The sequence below is a fragment of the Halictus rubicundus genome, chromosome 2 (genome assembly GCF_050948215.1).
Source record: "Halictus rubicundus isolate RS-2024b chromosome 2, iyHalRubi1_principal, whole genome shotgun sequence".
Taxonomy (NCBI): domain Eukaryota; kingdom Metazoa; phylum Arthropoda; class Insecta; order Hymenoptera; family Halictidae; genus Halictus; species Halictus rubicundus.
The window spans coordinates 27,699,546-27,719,629 of NC_135150.1; the positions used below are offsets into that span (position 1 = coordinate 27,699,546).

At 40.8% G+C, this 20,084-nt stretch overlaps 1 protein-coding gene and 1 long non-coding RNA gene across 6 annotated transcripts in view; one reads left to right on the top strand and one right to left on the bottom strand.

Moving 5' to 3' along the window:
• Positions 1 to 20,084, top strand: part of LOC143365874 (uncharacterized) — a 501,730-nt gene that overhangs the window by 267,706 nt on the left and 213,940 nt on the right. The gene's annotated exons all lie outside the window — the stretch shown is intronic.
• LOC143365807 (tyrosine-protein kinase Dnt) overlaps positions 1 to 20,084 on the bottom strand; it is a 158,205-nt gene that overhangs the window by 103,928 nt on the left and 34,193 nt on the right. The window contains exon 2 of the mRNA XM_076806355.1: positions 255 to 382. Coding sequence (XP_076662470.1) covers positions 255 to 382 — 128 coding nt within the window. The remainder of the gene's footprint in view (positions 1 to 254; positions 383 to 20,084) is intronic.

Below are 20,084 nucleotides of genomic sequence, written 5' to 3' on the forward strand. Positions count from 1 at the left end.
TATTCTGGTATATTCTGGTATATTATGGTACATTCTGGTATATACTAGTATATTCTGGTATATCCTAGTATATTGTAGTATATTCTAGTAGATTATGGTATATTCTGATATATTCTGGTATGTTCGGGTATATTCTGGTACATCACGGTTTACAAGAATCTGCAGTTCGCGAGTTTGCGTTTCGCAGCGGCAACAAGAAGCGCCGGGATGACGTTCCCTTTGCTCGACGTGACCTTTCAGAGGTTTGTACTCACCGGACGTCCGACCAGACTCTGCCAGGAGAACTCGAGGTCGGTAATGTTCTCGTGCACCGGCACGACGAAGTTCATCGCGTACGTATTGACCACCCCCTCTTGCACGTAGTACAGCTCGGCGTCGAGTCCTGGAAACAAAATAGGGAAGGTATACCAATTGCTCGATCAATTATGAAGTAGCTGGCGTTGCGGGCAAGGCGGACGACAAGCAGAAAATTTCCCTTCGACTCGTCTTTGTGAATCGACTGAACAGGCTACACACGCAACGCGTCGCCGACGACGAGGACGTTGACCGGAAATACGTTCAAGAAACACGAGGAGGGGGACCGTGCTCGATAAAATACTAATTCGAACGGTATACCGTGGACAGCTCTACTTCAAGTTGTCCCTTCGGGAAGAAAATATTTTATTTCATACAGTCCGACCTTGACGGGAGGGTAGGAATTTTTTGACGTTTGGAACAATTTTTCAAAAGACAGAATCTAAATATATTTTTGACAAAATCACTTACGGAAGCGTAGAGGTGGAGTGATTGACATTTCCAATATTTGCAAATGGAGAAGTTATTCAAAACATAATAGTAAAATTAATACAGATTCACGAGGAATGTAATGACAAAATCTAAATATTATATTTTTGAAAAATTCGCGCACAGAAGCGTAGAGGCGGAGAGATTGACATTTCCAACATTTGAAAATGAAGAAGTTATTCAAAACATAATAGTAAAATGAATAATAGATTCACGGTAAATGTAATAAGGGAGTTTTGCCTAGTCGGTGCCTCGAATCGCAGGGTAGCTGTGCGTCAGCATGATCCATGGCTTAATACTAACATCCACTTCACGTCGCGGCGCAATCGCAAGACACAACTTCATTTTCCGGGGAAATCCATCAGCGGCGATGAGCCAGCAGGATTCCAAAGAAACGAACTTCTTCCCCGTGTCACCGTCGGGCACCGTGTAAACGTTCAAACACACTTCCTGCCGCGAAGGGAATCGATTCGGAATTAATTACACGGCGTACCCGGCGGACTTCAATTAGAAGGCGTCCTTCAGAACGCGCTACCATAATCCAGCGAGATACTCCTGCGATACGATTAATTATAATCAAACGCTGTGACATTTAATTACACGACAGAGACAGTCACCCCATCCCTGACTCTGTTCCCGTTCCCGTTCCCGTTCCCGTTCCGTTCGTTGGCCCGGTTTTCAGTTTTCATCCGCTAATTGCCAACCGGGAGTACGAACTTCCGCTTAATCCGTGCTCCATTTTATCCCTAATCCGTGCTCGCAGGATCTCCAGCGTCGCGCGAGGACTCCGAGCAAACCCCACGGTCACTTCGCCAGAACCCGAAACCCCTTCTCAGGGATCTCGAAACCCCGAAGAAGCGATTACTGTCGCTACCGCTCGCGGAGATCGTATCCGCGGAGTATACACCGCGGAATAACGCCGGGTATCACGCAGACGGATCGTGCAACGCGAATCCACCGAGACTCGCGAGCCCCACACTTTTATTTCCCACCTCCTCTACAGGATGCACCAAAAATCATAGTACAACGACCAACTGACACCACGCTGCGCGACCAATGATTCAAACAATTTTTCAGCACGTTTCGCAGCGAAAACTGGTGAACATTCTCCATTTTACTACTTGGCATGCCTCTGTGTATAACTTAATACTGTCCAGAATATTCGCTTGGACCAAATTTCACAGATTTTACAAATTTCATAAATTCAGTACAGGATATTGCAAAAATTATATGTCTGAGAAATTATAAGTCGACTACTATTATAAGTCGGCGGGATTTTATACTTCTGGATCGGTCAAGTTGAAAGAAAAATGTTCCGCAAAATTGGCGACCCCCTTTTTCCAAAGTCAAATTTTTCCATTGACTCCTATAGTATTCGTGGGAACTCGTGTCTCTTGTAAGTCTACCGTTCCCTTAAAAGACTTCGTGAACTATTTTATTTCACATGTATACAGGGTGTCCCGAAATAAAATAGGTCGAAAATATAGAATAAATTTTTTCAGTCGATAGTAAATCAATAGATTGCAGTCCCGAAAGATTGCAAAGAAATTATTTCATTTCCCAAATAGCAAAGCATCAGTGACGTAGATACACAATTTAGTTCTTCAATATTTAAAAAAATTCTAGTCCGCAAAGGATTCAATTGAGAGACAAGGGGTTAAATTCAGTATAAGAAGAGGGGATAATCCATGTAACGGAAATAAGACAACGACGATAATAGGCGGGTTTTCAAACACGACTTTTGGGCCACTCTGTACAGCTCGCCCCCTGGATCACGATCTAGAAACGACACCGGGGAGGAAGGGGCTGGATCGCGAGACACGCTTCCCGGAAAATCTCGTAGACAGGCTAGCTGCGACGCGATCTGAATTTCCTCGGGCGATCGCCACGTTATCCGTCGTCTCTGGATTCACGTGTGACTACGCAATTCGATATCTCGCGACCGACAAGTCGACACTGTGTGTCTCCAGGCTGCGCTTTGACGGCAACGAATCGTCGGATTTTTGGTTTTTTCCAATTTTGCGAGCTTTTCTCCCGGGAACGTAATTTTACATTCCGGAAACGGCGTATACTGAGGGAGAGAGTGCAACCCTCGAATTCGAATCACATTGAGTGAATCCAACATATTTTTTCCGAGCATAAAGATACTGTGTAAAATCCAGATCTTTTTGGGGAACGTCGAGCGACACCCTAACTCTATTTTCATATTTTTTCTATTGCTTTAAATTTGCGAAGTATAGAGTTTTGCACGTCGTCATTGAACTTTGTATCCAGCCGAGAACTTGTAAACTCGCACCCGGGAAAAGAGTGAATGATATATAAAAAATAAAAAAAACATTGGTGTCAATTTGAGCAGAAGCATATAATCTTTGTAGTAGGGATATTCAGAAATTTTGGAAAATGTGAAAATGGCCGTTAACTTTTTATTCCGCTGAAAAAATGCGTCGGTGGTACATTCTTCAAATTTTATTTTGCAACTTTGGCAGATTCAGACGCATTAATATTAGGGGTACCCATGAGTAATCAATTATTTGCAAATAATTTGTTTTGACTATAGTTCTATACGATTTCTATAGGGATTGAAAATTTGCGGAAAGATGGCAAACTGTCCTCGATAATGATGGAGATTATATAATAAATTAAAAACTTGAATTTACTACAAAGTTGGTTTCAGATTTCAAAATAATTGGTTACTTATGGATCCGCCTAGCACGCTTATATCTGGCACGATTTCCGAACTTGGATAATGAACTAACTCGTATTATTTTTCCTTCCATTCTCAGTTAAAGGGTTTAAGCAAACTTCATCCCCGTTCGCGAGGCTACGTTGTACTTCGTGGAGCAATGTATACTCGGTATCTACGGACGTATAAATTCACGGACGACGTAGATTGGCACGGAAAAAAAGCGCGGCCGTCTGCTCGTTTTACATCCTCGTCGTATTTATTTCCTATATTCCGATTAATCTCCTGTAATCTCCAAGGACGGGGAGTACTCCGAATCTGGAATACGTATGCACGCCCGGGAAAAGGAGGTAAAAGTATAGAGGAGAGAAACGACTCTGAAATCTGGCCAATGTAAAGCGCGTCGTGAATAGAGTGTCTTCCCAGGGAATATGAATCGCCCGGTGATATTTCCCGAGGAACAGTCGTCCTATCGGATAACTTCTAGCACGAGGGGGTAATTTCTAGCAGTTTAAATGTGAGCGGTCGTATTAAGGATCGCGACGTGAATCGGATATATCGTACGAACGTGGTCCGCCGTTTTCGACAGTAAAGATTTATGGGCGGTCTTAGCTCAAAACCCCTCTCTTAAAATTCATCCTTGGTCAGCGAAAACGCTCGGCCCCAACTTCAAATTTTCCTCGAACCATTACAAAATATTCGCTCGGATAAATAGCCACGATTCCGCGTTTTCTGCGTTTAACACTAGGTTCGCGGAGCACTGACTATTTTACATTAAACTGTAAAGTCACATCAAACATTTATATTTACAATTTTACATTAACCCTTAGCACTCGAACGGTGCCTATAAGGCGCCACTAAAAATTGATGTATCATTATTAAAAATATTTTTTGCATTATTAAATTTGTTTGTATTTAATAAATTACTAAACATTTCGGCGTAGTACGAGTAAGTTGCACCATTTTCGTATGTACAACATGAAAAACAAATATATAGAAGGGCAATATTTTAGGTCGGAAGAAACGTTTCGTTTTGGAGTTAAAATAACTTCGAGTGCAAAGGGTTAAATGTGACTATTCCCTTTTTCGAAAAGTAACAAGAATGTGCTGCTCAAATTTTTAGCCATTTTTTTGTAACATATACCCAAGGAAATAAATTTGTTGAATAATTCCTCATGGATGTATAACACCTTTAGAATCTTAATAATTGTAAATTGAAAATATTAGAACCCGTCATTTTTACAGTTCCTGTAAACCTAGTGTTAAGGCAAACATGGCAGGGAATAATTTCAAGCAAAACAAAAAATAATTACCAGAATATAGGAGTATCAATTCGCACAAAGATCCACAAATGCATACTTACATCATTGTAATATTTTTCTCTAATTTCTTGCATATTTCTTATTTATCACTCTCCTAATAATTTTACCCCGTTCTAAGTTCCAGCTACTCATTTTCGTACAAAATTAAATTAAATGCTCAAGATCCATATTCGTAACAGTTTATTGACAATAAAATCAACATTTGTCAGTACACTTTGTACACTTTGTGAGTGATTAAAATCGGTGGATCGTGCATTTAAAGAACAGCTTCGAATTGTCTCAGGTTCGTCGCAATTAAAAAAGCCTTTGTTTGTCACGTGTAAAATTAGTGTAAAATTGCCAAGTATTTTAAGCATGTGTAGGAGCTAATTTCGAATGTAGGCGCGTGATTCTTAGGGCAGCGTAACCTCGAGCAGAATGGGAAAGCCGGCAGGCGTAAGAGCAGCAGAAGTTTCCAGCAGACAAAACACCAGGTAGACCGTAGAGCAGGTGTTACAGGCGAGCTGGTATCGCGCGTTTTAACAAATTACATCCCATAAAAGTTTATCGCGGCCAGGCCCCCAGGCTTCGCGCGCGGCCCGGTCACGATTCATAATTTCATTAGCCCCGAGCGAATTTTACGCGGCGAGGCCCCAGCCGAGCCAGGAGATACGCCCGATACGAAATCGTTGACATATTTACACGTCACTTTATCAGTCCCACCTATCCGCCGACACCTGCACGAACGGCGGCGCACGTGAGCGGGGGTGGTTTACAATGGTCCGGTTCGAGGAATTCTGTTGCTTTCGAACCTCTTTACGACCGCGAGATATCGCCGCGTACACTGACAAATAATCTGGAAATCGCACTTCTTCTTTATTTTCTACATTTTTAATTACTTTCCTAATAGATTTTTACTATCTATCGCCATTTTCTTCTTCGTTCTTTCTCGTTGCATTGATTTTGAGGTGACTGACGACGGTACTGCGTCCATATTGTCGTAAAAATGGCACTGAAAAATATTTTTAAGTCGTGCGCTATATTCTCTGTTTATTTCGCAGCTTTTCAATCAACACTAGAACTACCGACTGAAAAATTACATTTGTTTAGATTTCGTACCAGTTTCGTTTAACCAGTTAACTGTGTCTGACGAGTATACTCGTCATGAAGAAATGGCAATATTTTGTGTCATGACGAGTATACTCGTCAAAACAGGTATAATTGAAACAGCGGTTAATTTTTGCGACGCAACTTAGGTACACATTTTTCAAAGTGGTCGCAGCAGCTAACTGGTTAAATAGCGATAGAGAAGTTTATTAAAAAAATTTCTCATGGAAAACGTATTTATAATTTCAATATCTCTAAAAGAAAAAAATAGGTCATTCGGTAGTTCTAGTGTAAATATTCTAGTGGCGTCGTAAAAGTCGTGTTGAAAAATATTTTTCCGTTTGTTTCGCAGAGCTTCGGTTTCATTGAAGAGTGTTTACAGAGTAGAAAATAATCGAGACAATAGGCGCGGGAGGGGAGGAAATGTATTAAAGTATTATGTACATAATATGAGTCGGCCAGATCCAGTCCATCATTGAAAATTGCAATTTTAGTTCGACTAAAATGTATTCACCCTTCTGACGACAATCTTCTGGGACAAATATGCATGCAAAATTGAATTTACCGGGGGCGAAATACATTAAAGTCTTCCTGAAGCAGTCGTCCCACGAGAGGGATGAAATAGGGGGATGGCTGTCAGCGCGTCATCGCGTGTTAAAATACTACAAATTCTGTGATCAACGATATTTTTTTGCGGCCGAGGTAAACGACAAATGTCCCGTATATCTGCATACACTTACACGCGTGTATACAGGGGATCCATTTTACCGATTTTTACAGACACCTTTCGACTATCCATTTGTCTAGATTAAAAGGGAAAAACTGTACTATCATTCGTACAATTGTAGTGATATTTCACAAAACAAATATCATAACCCTAAATTTAGTATTTTCCATATTTGTCTTCTAGTTCATTAACAGCGTAGAATATTTGAAACATTTTAAATTAATTTTAAAACATTTATTTCTATTTAACTTCCGTTAATCTAATACAAGTACGTACTTACTAAACGAACGATTTCGTGCATAAATTATAACATCATTACATTAATCCTTGCACACGGTTAGTGTCGAGCAATGCTCTAATTTTGGTGTAATGTATGCGCAATATTTAAATGTTTCACGAGGCAACAAATTAATATGCATTCGAAATAATTTCACTGAGCATAGTTTTGGGATGGAGACTTTTGCATATGCTGATTTCAAGTGTACGAGTCAAGTACTTACAGCGGACAACAATATTTAAATGTTAATCAGTTCGTGAAATTAAAATAAAATTTTCGAACATTAAATTCTTTAACAGATTTTATTTATTAAATATTTTTCTTCACAGTTCTTCTTCAGCTCCACTTGGGTTCATCGAGCAGCTTCTGGAGAAGAGGCTGTCACTCAGTCTATTTCTTAAGACATCGCCACCAAAAAAATTACAACAATATGTCTAACATATACACTTTCAAGCAAGGTACTCGTTAGATAAAAAAATTCATAAACATTTTCAGACAAAAATCCTACGTTTCCCTCGGACGTTAACCAGACATGCCCTCTTAAACAACAAACTCCGTCACCAGTCTCGATCCCGTATACTCCCGGGGTCTCTTGGCCCCGAGATTGCAGGCGAATCCATCAAAGGTTCCTCACGAAATTCCCCCGTAGAAATACCGATCGACGACGAGGCGTGTCACGAAGCGATTTATCAATTTGGCGGCGCGATCTCGCGGATGGAAAAATCAGGCGAGTGTACGGAGAGGGGGGTGGGGGTATGGCCTCGTTCTGATCCCGCGGGACTCGAGACGGCATATGGGAAATAGCGTCGGAAGCACGGAGAGATAGGTTATGGATTCCTCTCTCCGGCGAGGTGTCGATGGGCCGCCTCCTCTTCTGGCTGGTGTGCTAAGTAGAAAATCATGTCTGCCGTATGAACGGGCAGCCGCCGCCGCTGCTGGCACTCACCGCCGACTACTAATGTCGAAGGAGCGGCTGAATCTTAAATGTACGGGCTCCTGCTCGAACTTGCCGGAGACGAGTCGGGGATATGCGTTTCTCAAAGTTACATTCGGATAATGCGAACGAGCCGTTTAATTCGCATTAGCAAGTCCGATTGATGATGCTCTCCGTGACGCCCGCTCGAAGCGAACGTCTTTGCCACTTACGAGTTACATTCTCCGGCGAGGAGAATCGCAGTGGGAACATTATGGTGGAACGATTTTTCTCGCTTTCCACTCTGTGCGAGGAGTCGCCGCCGGATCGAGACTTGTTCCCCCACTCTAATTTCCCCTTCTACCGCTCTCCCCGCTTCCGTACCGGTCACGTGACGCGATACGGTACTGGCAGAGAGAGGAGAGAATTTTAGGCTTTTCCCCTCAATTCGTAACCTTTTCCCCTCCCATCCCATCTGGTGACACGGCCCAGTGTCCCCCCACTCTAATTTCCCCTTCTACCGCGATACTCCCCCCACGCTTCCGTCCCGTCACGTGACGCGTCCCGGTTCCGGCAGAGAGAGGGTAACCTTTTCCCCTCAATCGTACTCCCTCCCATCATCTTGGCAACTATGGGAGATTTCAGTTAGAAGCTTTGAAAAAAGGACTCTTCTTGTTTTCTTAATTATTTTTTAAGTTACATTAATCTTTCAGAGTCGTCAGCAGCTTGATTTACATATTATACAAACAAAAGGATTTTATTTGTGTGTTAGGTGAAATGAAGGATTCCCCCCACTCAGAAAACTCAGCAGTACAGTCGAATATGTATTTTCCAATGAGGTTAAATTCTCTTGAGATTCTCCGCTGATGTGGTTTGCAAGTGTCTTCTTTCTTTCACGCTGATACTTCGGACAAGTTGTAATATTCGTAGCTGAAGAAGGAGTCACCTTCGATGGCACAGGGGCAAGAGAGCGGTCTCAATGTTGTTGCGGTAGTTGAAATGTTTAGGTTTTATCAGCACAAGTTACGAAATATGTGTGATTACTTACTTGGAAACACTGTTTCACCTGGCATTATGTTTGCAAGTTGATCTTCTGGGGTCGAACCGGAGGTAAGACCCTTTCTCGAGAAAATTAACGTAGGAAACAAAGTCCAATCCACTATGAATGGATCGTATCACTATTGTAACCTCTTATACATTCGACTACAAATCTTTAGCAGCGAGAAAGCTGTCTCAAGCAGCGCCATCTGTGAACAGACTCGGTCACTATGCCAGCTACATAACGTACCATGTATTATTTATGTAACTGTGGACTGCACCGCTTATTAAGTTGCTATTTTCCCAGAGATTACGATATCAATGGTAGTAATCCTAGAACCAGAAACAGTAATTACACGACTGCTACCGCCTTATCATTAATAAGAATACCATTACCACCTCTTTTCGCGATCGCTAATGTTTACCATCTGAAATCACGCCGTTCTTCCTGCTGCTATTTTTATGAATTACCACTAACAAGAAAATTGTACAATTAACACATTCATCCGCCTTGATGGGCATCGATCTTCTTGATTTTTTTTCTTGTTTATGCCACAAAAGAATAAATTTAGTAGATGGATAAAAATGCGACACTAGTATAGATAGATAAGCATAGATGGTATAGATAAGCATCCATCAGGAATTCTTCAACAAATTTATTTTAAAGACATATAATTAAAGTTAACTTAGAAAATATTACAAAATTGTCACTTTTAGTGCTCCGTAGACCTAGCATTACTGAAACCAAACCTAACAGACTTAACCTATCACAGTGATTGTTCGTCTAACTTTTCTTCCAGTCCTAATCGAAATTAATTTCTAAATCCAACGAAAAAATAGTGTCAAAAGTAGTCAATTTTTTAATAGATTGTAAGTAAAATTGAGGCAAACTTTAGGAAAATGGAAATAAATAAATTCTAATTTTCAGTGATAGTGACCTTTGTAGAAATAAATAAAAACCGTACTAAATTCTGAGGAATTCTATGTTATAGCATTTTTGAAAATTTTCAGAAGCGTCGAACGCATAATGACCCGCAGTCTATTCAGACTGACGTGTCAGGGGGAAGAGAGACGTCGCGCATGATTCAACGCGTCATTAAGACGGAGGGCCAATCAGTGAAATGAGTGGGCGGGACACGTGTATGCGCACGGAAAACACGGTACCAACCGGAAAATGGTTCGATCAGGGTCACAGGGCAAGATAAACACATTAAGGACACCAGGTCCCTAACAGGAAGCGTGTCCTGGCGAATATGTGGAGGGGTGGTCTCGCATGATACGAGATACGGTTGTGTCTGGGACGGAAATTCTAAACGTCTTGAGGGCCGAGGGTGAAAAACTCGACGGGGAGATTTCGGGCGCCGCGTCTCTCGGCGCACCCTCCCCGGCTAATCTCGTGTCTGCAAACTCTGTTTCCTTTGCCGGGAGTTTCCTTTTGTTTATCCATTCGTAAATGGAGAGTCGATCGTTCGGCCCTAGCGAGCGACCGCGCGAGTGCTAAAGGGAAGATAAAACGTAGGGAATCCTATTACTTTGAGCACGGCCGCCTGTATGAAAATCTCCGACAAGTTCGTTAATAAAGACAAACAGTGCTCTCTCGGTCTGAAAGGGAATTACTCGGATCCCCGAGTTCGCCGGATGAGAAACAAGTTATGTTTTCTGTTTTCTTACGAGCCGCCCCGCTGTCGCTGATGAAACGAAAAAAAAAAAAAATACAAGTTTCCTTGCGGAGTTTCCGCTGGCGAGCCAACAACCGAGCCGCCGCGTGCCATGTTAATTGCAACCTCGAATCGTATTCTGGACGCGCCGCTAACGAAGATTTCTACCTTGACCACCTTAAATATCTTACGAATTACAGTCAGTCCCATAAGTATTCGTACGCTCTTAAAAATGGTATTACCTTGTCAATATTGGACTATACTACTTGAATTTTTTTGAGAAGTTACAACAATTGGATCACTACATAAAGTGGAAAAAATTTTTTACTAAAATTGCAATTGGTCGCAGAGAATATACTAATAGTTGTACTTTGCAACTTTTTTATGTGGACTTACATTGAAAATTTAGGAAATGCTGGAGAGGGGTGATTCCAAAATTATAATAACAATTTTTAACTGAATAACATTTTTTCGCTTGACCTTCCGTTTTCGAGAAAATAGAATTTAAAGGTACATCGGGTGCCCGGGCTTCAATATACGCCGGAAGTAGAATTGGCCGATCATGATCAGACGCATCAAACGATTCCTAACCTAATGACATGCGATTTTCTCCGAGACGAAGTTTGGGATGAAAAATTGTTACAGCAAAATTTTTGCTTATTTTTGTATATAGAATCACCCCCTGCCCGGTTGTACTACGATTCCCCACCCTGTATAATATTTCTTGATTGAAATGCGTCATAAAATTTGCAATTCTTCAGACGTTTCCTAAGCAACAACCTAATAAATAGAAATTTCTTTCTTTCTTGAATCCTTTTAACAGATTGAAAACAATTTTAAATAATTCATAACAATTTCGAATAATTCCAAATCGAATAATTTTTATATCGATGGGTATATTACACAATCTTCGGCAAAAATAACTGTTATTAAACACTATTCTAGCCTCATCCAGACGAGGGACGTACAAATCCGAACAATAAAAATTTCTTAATCAACGGAATTCAATTTTACGATCGCACCGGTGAACTTTTTACACGTACCGCGCAGTTCCTGGCGCAATCAGAAGTTGCGGTTACGGTTGTCATCGTCCGACGAACTTTTAATAACGGAAAACATGATTCCCGGTCTAATCAAGAAATCAGGACAGACGTCGTAACAGTTGAGTCGGAATGGTTTCGTTTCTCCGGGGATGGATTCGACTGAGATTCAATACACTTTGCCGGTTCTCGCTCGCAGCCATTTATGAGATCACGGACACTAATCTCGAAACTTTTCTGGAATTTCTCGATTTACTCAGACCCGGGGGAAAGTTTCGCCGATTCGATGGAATTTAGTTACGGGCCTGCGATGACTCTGGGAGGGGCGGGGAGGGGAGGAGGAGCGCAGAAGAAGTTTTCCAGAAAACCGGACGAAGTTCTGCTGGTATAACCGTTACCGTTACATTTTCATGAGTTAACCGGGAGGCCTCTAGCCGAGTGTAATCGATAGACGTTAATTTCATTCCCCGGCCGATTCTGGAAAATCTCGTTATCGCGACAATCGCTCGAACGACGGCCGAGTTTGATGGTCGATCTTGTTATCGTTGTCGACTTTGTTTTCGTCGACGAGCAACCACGCGGCGAGCAAGCGTTGCCGGGACCACGGCTCTCCCCCTCTCCCTCTCTCTCTCTCTCTCTGGCTCTCTGATTCTCTCCCCCGCTCGACATTGTAATTACTATCGGATTTGCGAAGGATTAAAGGTATCCACGATACCAGAATTAAATCCCACTGTTGAATGCGATCGCCCCGCGTGAGGGCCACTAACGTCTCTCTTTTTTTTTCCGAGCCCTTGACGCGATTTGACCCGCGACGCTAGCGAGGTAAAAATTCACTCGTGCAATTTGCCTGCCGCTTGCAAAATATTCGAGATATTCTTCTACAAAATTCGACGGACGCAGGTAATTTTTACGAATTTATCCCTCCGTCATGCAGGTCGTTTATGTTCGGAGCGAAATTTCACGTTTGAATTTCCCTCCAATATTTATTTCGTCCCATTTATCCCCCTCCACTACGATTTATTTTATTACAGCGATTCGAATTTCCGTGTCGTTCAGAATCCCTTAGGAGAGCAAGGAAGATTATATTTATCGTACGCCTATGCATTCTTCGACGGTTGTACATATTGACAACAACAAAATAGAAATTTATTTCAGTTTACAGGAAATTAATAATATACAGCCGAATCTGTTTCTGTGCTGTCCTTTTCTATGCGATTTCTTTTTTGTGCGATTTTTTGTATTGATGTTGGTAAAAAATTATTTGTTGTAGCTACTTACGAAGTTCCTGAATATTTCTTTTATGCGGTCCCTATCTACCGCACAAAAACAGGTTTCACTGTATTTAGTAGATCACGTTTGAAATCTTCATCACAAGTCTGGTTCGATTTAGTGCAAGGGTTTAATTAAAGGTGTCCCAAAAATGTAATTCCTTGAAGGAGCTGATTCCTGAGTTCATTTGGAGTAACTTTTTCCTTTACAAAAATCTTCTCCGCTGCTTCGTTAAGGAGGTATTAACGAAAAACACGGACCAATCAGAACGCAGCCAGAGGGACCCCAGCTCGGCGACAGTTTCCGCTGAGCGTTGGCATTGGCTGAGTCAGAATCCGCATGCTATATCCGCGCCCTGATTGGTCCGCGTTTTTCGTCAATAACTCCTGAACAAAGCCGCGGAGAACATTTTCGTAAAGGAAAAAGTTACTTCAAATGACTTTGGCAATCACCCCCTGTAAGGAATCACAATATTTTTGGGACACCCTGTATATTAAAATAGAGACTCGTTAATAACTCCTGAACAAAGCCACGGAGAACATTTTCGCAAAGGAAAAAGTTACTTCAAATGACCTTGGGAATCACCCCCTGTAAGGGATTACAACATTTTGGGACACCCTGTATATTAAAATAGAGACTTGTTAATAACTCCTGAACAAAGCCGCGGAGAACATTTTCGCAAAGGAAAAAGTTCCTCCAAATGACCTTGGGAATCACCCCCTGTAAGGAATTGCAACATTTTTGGGACACCCTGTATACTAAAATAGAGACTTGTTAATAACTCGTGAACAAAGCCACGGAGAACATTTTCGCAAAGGAAAAAGTTCCTCCAAATGACATTGGGAATCACCCCCTGTAAGGGATTACAACATTTTGGGACACCCTGTATATTAAAATAGAGACTTGTTAATAAGTCCTGAACAAAGCCGCGGAGAACATTTTCGCAAAGGAAAAAGTTCCTCCAAATGACCTTGGGAATCACCCCCTGTAAGGAATTGCAACATTTTTGGGACACCCTGTATACTAAAATAGAGACTTGTTAATAACTCGTGAACAAAGCCACGGAGAACATTTTCGCAAAGGAAAAAGTTCCTCCAAATGACATTGGGAATCACCCCCTGTAAGGGATTACAACATTTTGGGACACCCTGTATATTAAAATAGAGACTTGTTAATAAGTCCTGAACGAAGCCGCGGAGAAAATTTCCGCAAAGGAAAAAGTTTCTCCCAATGACCTTGGGAATTATCCCCTGTAAGGAATTACATATTTGGATCACCCGTGCTCTAGAATTTTTTTCAGATTTTTTGAAAGTCTAGAACAGTGAGAAAAATTGGTGTAACAGCATTAGGATTAACATAACAGTATGTAAAAATGTTTCGGGCGAATTTTGCTCCCGTAATTCCATTCGGTTCGATCTAATCATACTCTTAGGCTGTTTCCTCGCATTCGTGAGTTCGATCTAATGAAATTCGTGGAATATTAATAAAGCAATTATCCCGGCGGGGCGGAAGGATTAAACAGGGTGGATTGGAGTTCCGGGGAGTTTATTTTACAACGAATCATTTATCGCGATACGATTCACAGCTCGCCGGTTCTGCCGCGGCGCCGAATGGAATTCCACGGTGCTCATTTGTCGCGGACCCGCGGGCCCGGGTCTCGTTGACTGGTCGAATTTGCAATAAAGAAGATAGATGGAACGAGGGGAATGGCGCCGGCTAATCTTTTACTCCTTCATTTCTCATCGTTTTCCTTTCTCATTCGTTATTCATTAAACTCCACTTTGTTTGGCGCCGCTCCTTCCCGTGAATATCCGGATCTTCGAAATGTTACCGGAATAGTTTAACACGCGATATTTATTCGTTTATTTCGCTACAATTTCTCGTTTAAACGGCGCGTCTCGCAATTCTACGCCGCTTTTGTTCGGATACGTATTTATCGTGGATTTATTTACGGCGAACACCCAGCAAAAGGAATTGTTTATTTCATTACCAGTTCGATTGTGCTCCAAAGAAGATAAACATATCGATTTCTGTTCACATGCTCGTTACTAGAATGTTTATGCATTTGTGGCACCGTAATCCGAATTACAAGAAAATGTGTGCACCAATAAAAACGAATTTCATTTTTACTGAATAAATCTTTCTTCTAATTTAATGTTCATAAAATTAGATGTAGAAGTGGGAATTTGCATAAAGATTCCCCGTCTAATCATTACGTTAATTATTGAAAATTCTTCACTCTGAAAATATCATACTGAATATTTACTATTAATCAAAATTCCTTCTGAATACATTTAAATAACAAGCAGATTACTTCTAATTGGAATAAAATATGTAACTCGTGTCGTTTCGATTATTTCTACTTAAAAAAAAAAATTATGCGGGTACTTCGGAAACCAATGAATATGTGTGCAAAATCTCGGTGGGGTAGGTACGATAATATTTCCGAAAAAATTCCAGAAATTCCTCGGAGAAGCGGAAACTACCCTTTTAATTTTAGTCCCGAAATCCGCAGTGTATTAATATCCTCTAATTAGAAGCAAACGGTTCTCGCAGGGGCGGGTGGATTTTTCCGTGGCGGTTTCCTTGGACTCCCGGGGAACATGAAGTCGGCAGTTAGGTTCAGAAAATCCGTCGCCCTCGATATTCTCCTCTGTCGTTACCCATCCTCCCGAAAATTCCTTTAATCCGGCATAACCGCGGCATGATATTTTCATAATCTTCCTCAAACTTTTACGGGACGATGCTCGGTCTATTTCAACGTCAAGTGTACTCCCGGAGTGGCCCATTTAGAAAGCCAGCCGCCGTCTACCCTCGGCGTCGAACGCAGTCGGCGAGCGAGGGAGGGTCATTTTAGCAAGCTGGCGTTACTTTTCGCAAATTATCTTGCCAGTCAGAGCCCCGGAGCACTTCGTCTGAAAATTATCTGTGCCCATCCCGCCGCCATTCTCCGCTGCAGATCTCCTACAACGTTCTACAACCTCAAGAGCTTCGGTTTTTACAGAGAATTCGACAAATTCGATTGAAGGGAAAATGGCTGTGGTGTAGATTACTTTTTAAAAAAACAGATTCATTTCTTTTCCTCTCTTTGACCGAAAAGTTGCTTTTCTTCCTCGTGCCAGCGGAATTATTTAACATTTTCTCTTGGGGTTGAAGCATATTCTTCTGTGACAAGAATTCGTACTTGATATGAGCCGTTTATTTTGAATGTGGCCTAAGTTAATTATTAACTAATTTCCTCAACTCCATTTTTGGTAAGGAAATATTATTCACTGAATGATTGATATTATTTTAATGGGAACTGTAAACTTAACTCTTTTCGATACACTTAAGCAGTGTGGCACATTGTCATTGTTAAGCCGATTAATGATAAATTCGGACCCGATAAATGACCGATTCTAATATTTTTAATTTACAATTATCAAAATTGTAAAGATGCATCCATGAGAAATTATTCGACTTTATTTCTTTGGCTATATATTACAAAAAGGAATAGATAAAAATTTCGATAGATAAATTCTTGTTGTTTTTATAAAATACTGTAGAGAATAGCAATTTTTAGTGGTCCGTAACCCTAGTGTTGAGAACGACTACGTATAATTTATTTCAAATAGTGATTAGTCCATTTTATTTGAAATCATACGTACACTTTTAAAAATGTGAAAATTTTACCCAAAACAATAATTTTGTATGATCTCTGTTAGGGGTCGATACTACCCTCACTATCACAAGAGCTCCAAAAATTACTTATTTTCATAATACATATTAACCCTTAGCACTTGAATGGTGACTGTAAGGAACCAGTAAAAATTGCTGTATCATTATTCAAAATATTTCTCACATTATTAAATTATTTTGTATTCAATAAATCACTAACAGTATTGTACGAGTAAATTGCACCATTTTCGTATGTATAACATGGAAAAGAAATATGTAGAAATATTCTAGGTCGGAAGAAATGTTTCGTTTTGCAGTTAAAATAGCTTCGAGTGCAAAGGGTGAAAATCAATGAAATTATTTTCACTTTTGCCTCCGCCATTTATCACATCCAAGGTTCTCAGTGGACCTGATTTTAAGATCGATTGCATCGATCATTTGCCCCAATTACAATATAAAGATGTCTTCGTTCCTTTAATTTTTTTGTTACGCTAATATTTTAATTTTTGAAATCCTTTCACCGTTCTAAATTAAAACGACCCCTTTTCGTCATAAATTCACAAAATCCACAGCCCACTGATTAGTTCAATCAAAAATTCAAATGAATTTAAGTTGTAGACCGAGGATCTTCCCGCAAAATAAAAATCATTTGCCCCAATTACAATATAAAAATATCTTCGTCCCATTAATTCTTTTGTTACACTCAAGATAATTGATGTTCTCCAATACTTTAAATCCTTTCACCGTTCTAAATTAAAACGACGCCTTTTCGTCATAAATTCACAAAATCCACAGCCCACTGATTAGTTTAAGCAAAAATTCAAATGAGTTTAAGTTGTAGATCAGATTTTGGGAATAACTGGGGGTGGGGGGAAATTATCACCCCTTCCATCGACGCTAAAACGTTCCGAAATTCTTCTATGCGGACGCACGTTGCGCCACCCCCAGGAAATTTCGTTGCACCCCGTCGGTTCGGCCGCGTTCGAAGGGGGTTGCGCAGGCTGCAGTTACGTCGGATCGTTTGCGGAAAAAGTAAAGAGGAAGTGCCGTGAGAAATCTGGCGAGCGAGGGACGAACGTGGACCGGTAGACAAAGCGAGCCGCACTGTGCGAAAGACAAAGAAGGGAGGAGAACAAGCCGACGTGCCAGAGGGAGAATCATTGTTTCCCCGAGTGGGCCGCAAAAGAGCGTCGTCGAGTTAGAGGGTTGTTTGTCTTTAATTAAAGTCAGTCGCAATCCGTTTCACGTGCTCTGACAATTCCACCCTCTCCCGCACCCCCCACCCCTGCCACCCCCACGACCACGATGAACGTCCCTCTATATCGTTCAGCCACTTACCAGTTTGTCAAGCAGAATTCTTAATATTCAATTATTCCGCGGCGCTTTCAAACGTCCTCTCGCTCCGCGGACACCGATCCCCCGAGATGAGGGCCACTATTTTAGCATAATTAACCCTCCTGGTCCTGCGTTGTTTCGGCCGGAGCCCGCGTAAAACGGTTACGTGGAGATTTTGCATTCAATGTTCTTAACAGGACTGGCCATTGTTTTCGGTACACAGGGTGCATACACAGGGTTGTTGGCGAAAATAGAAAAATTCGGTTTAACAAGCTGTGTCATTAGGGTGCCTCTCATTTATGTACGGAAATTTTTCTTTTACGAACGATTGTCCCACTTAATTAAAAAAATCTGTGCACAGTTTGAGCTCGATCGGATAACGGGGAAACGTGCCCTCGAGCCCTTAAGTTCTGAAATAATTAACCCTTTGCACTAGGCGCTATTTTAATTCTGAAACTAAATTTTTCTTCCGTCTTAGAATATTTTCATTTTATTCATTCGAAACTGATCCGATTTCCACGTATAATATTTAAATGTTTGGTAATCAATTGAATAGAAATTTTGTAATGTAACAAATATTTTGTAATATTTTTTGTAATTTCTTTGAAATAATCACACAATAATTTCTAGTGGTGCTTCAGAGTCACCACTCGAGTGCAACGGGTTAATACTCATAAAATCGTTTCTCTTGAGTATCTTCTAAATTATTGACTGTATCGAAAAATATGTTAGATAAAATATGTAGATCTGGACTGGCTGCGTGTTTTATGCTGTATTACTTTTTCTCGTGAAACAAACGGTTTTCGAGAAAATTGAAGGAAATGTAAAATTTTTCTCGATAAGCATTATTGAAAAATATGTATTTTTTTCTAACTTTTGGAACTTTTTGTAATTGCGTATTTTGATGGAAAAAGAGTATATTTCCTTTATGAGTACTCAAACAAATTTTCAAGGTCCACTGTATCAAGGGTAAAGGTCTTATGAAAAGCCCTCCAAAATGAATCGTTCAATAAATATACAAGGATACTTATTTTGAATAACACACATAGATCACTCTCTTGAAAGGACACACAGATCCTGATCTCTCTGCATTTGCAATTTGCATCGAGCGAAGCACTCCAGCAGAGAACAAAATACTGCATAAAATCGCGTTCTTTTTACAATTCGATTCCGATCCGCGATGAAAATTTCCAGTTCCCCTCGGATCCTCGATACACGAGTATAAGCTGCATAAAAATGTGAAGTTCGGCTGTGAGTTTCGCCGCGGAGATGCGAGAGGTTTTCTCGATGTTTAGATCAAAAGTGAAACTTCCCGATGCGAGCGATATTTACCGGCGAAGTGAATTTTCGGCGAAGTTCGCAGAGTTCCAAAGGCTACAAATTCGCTTCCTTTCCTCGGTTCCTCGCGCCGCGCGGTCTGGAGGAGGTTTTGCTTCGTAGACTCTAAGAGAGAACCGGGAAAGAGAAAGAGGGAAGGGTTTCCATTTACAGAAAGGATCTACCGAGAATCAGACTGGACCCTGGAGCGTCCAGGATAGGGGGTAGAACCGAAGCGATGCGTAGTTTCGACGATCGAACGCCGATAGCGGAGATTTTAACCGACTATCCAACTGGAATCGTAACCCGAGTACTTCGGGAACGGGTACTGTAACCCATAGTGCCCGGGGGATTAGGTTAACCCAGTTACTGTAGGTCGCAAACGATACTATAACTGACTATAACCGGGAAATGCAAGAAATAAGATTTCTGCTTTGACTGCCGCAGGAGGTGCAGAATTTTTTTTTGTCAAGAAACTAATAAACAAATTTTACTGAAACTTTGTGACCTGATTTGCCAATCTCTGGAGAATGCGTACGATTTTTTTCAAGCTTGTACATTTATTTGTTTGGGAGTTATGGCAGTTGGAGAAGCTCATTTAATTTGAGAACGAAAAGATTGCAATTGTAAAAGATCTTTTGGGAACGAAAAAGTGGTGGTGTTAGGGAGAAAAAATTTTCATGTTATTCGGGGATTTGTAATGTCAAAGTGAAAAATTACTTAACGCTAGATTCACTGCACCCGTCAAAATAACGGATCTAAAAAATTTTAATTTACTATTAAGAGTGTAAACAGGCATTCCTGAGAAATTGTGCAATAGATTTATTTCTTTGAGCACGTATTACGATAAAAATCGCTGAAAACCTCAATATTCTTATTTCTGGTTATACTACACTAAAATTTGTAATTTGTACGAGAAATGAAGATATGAGTCACAAATAGTCTCCACAAAACGTATTAAAAATGAGCGCACCTTTTC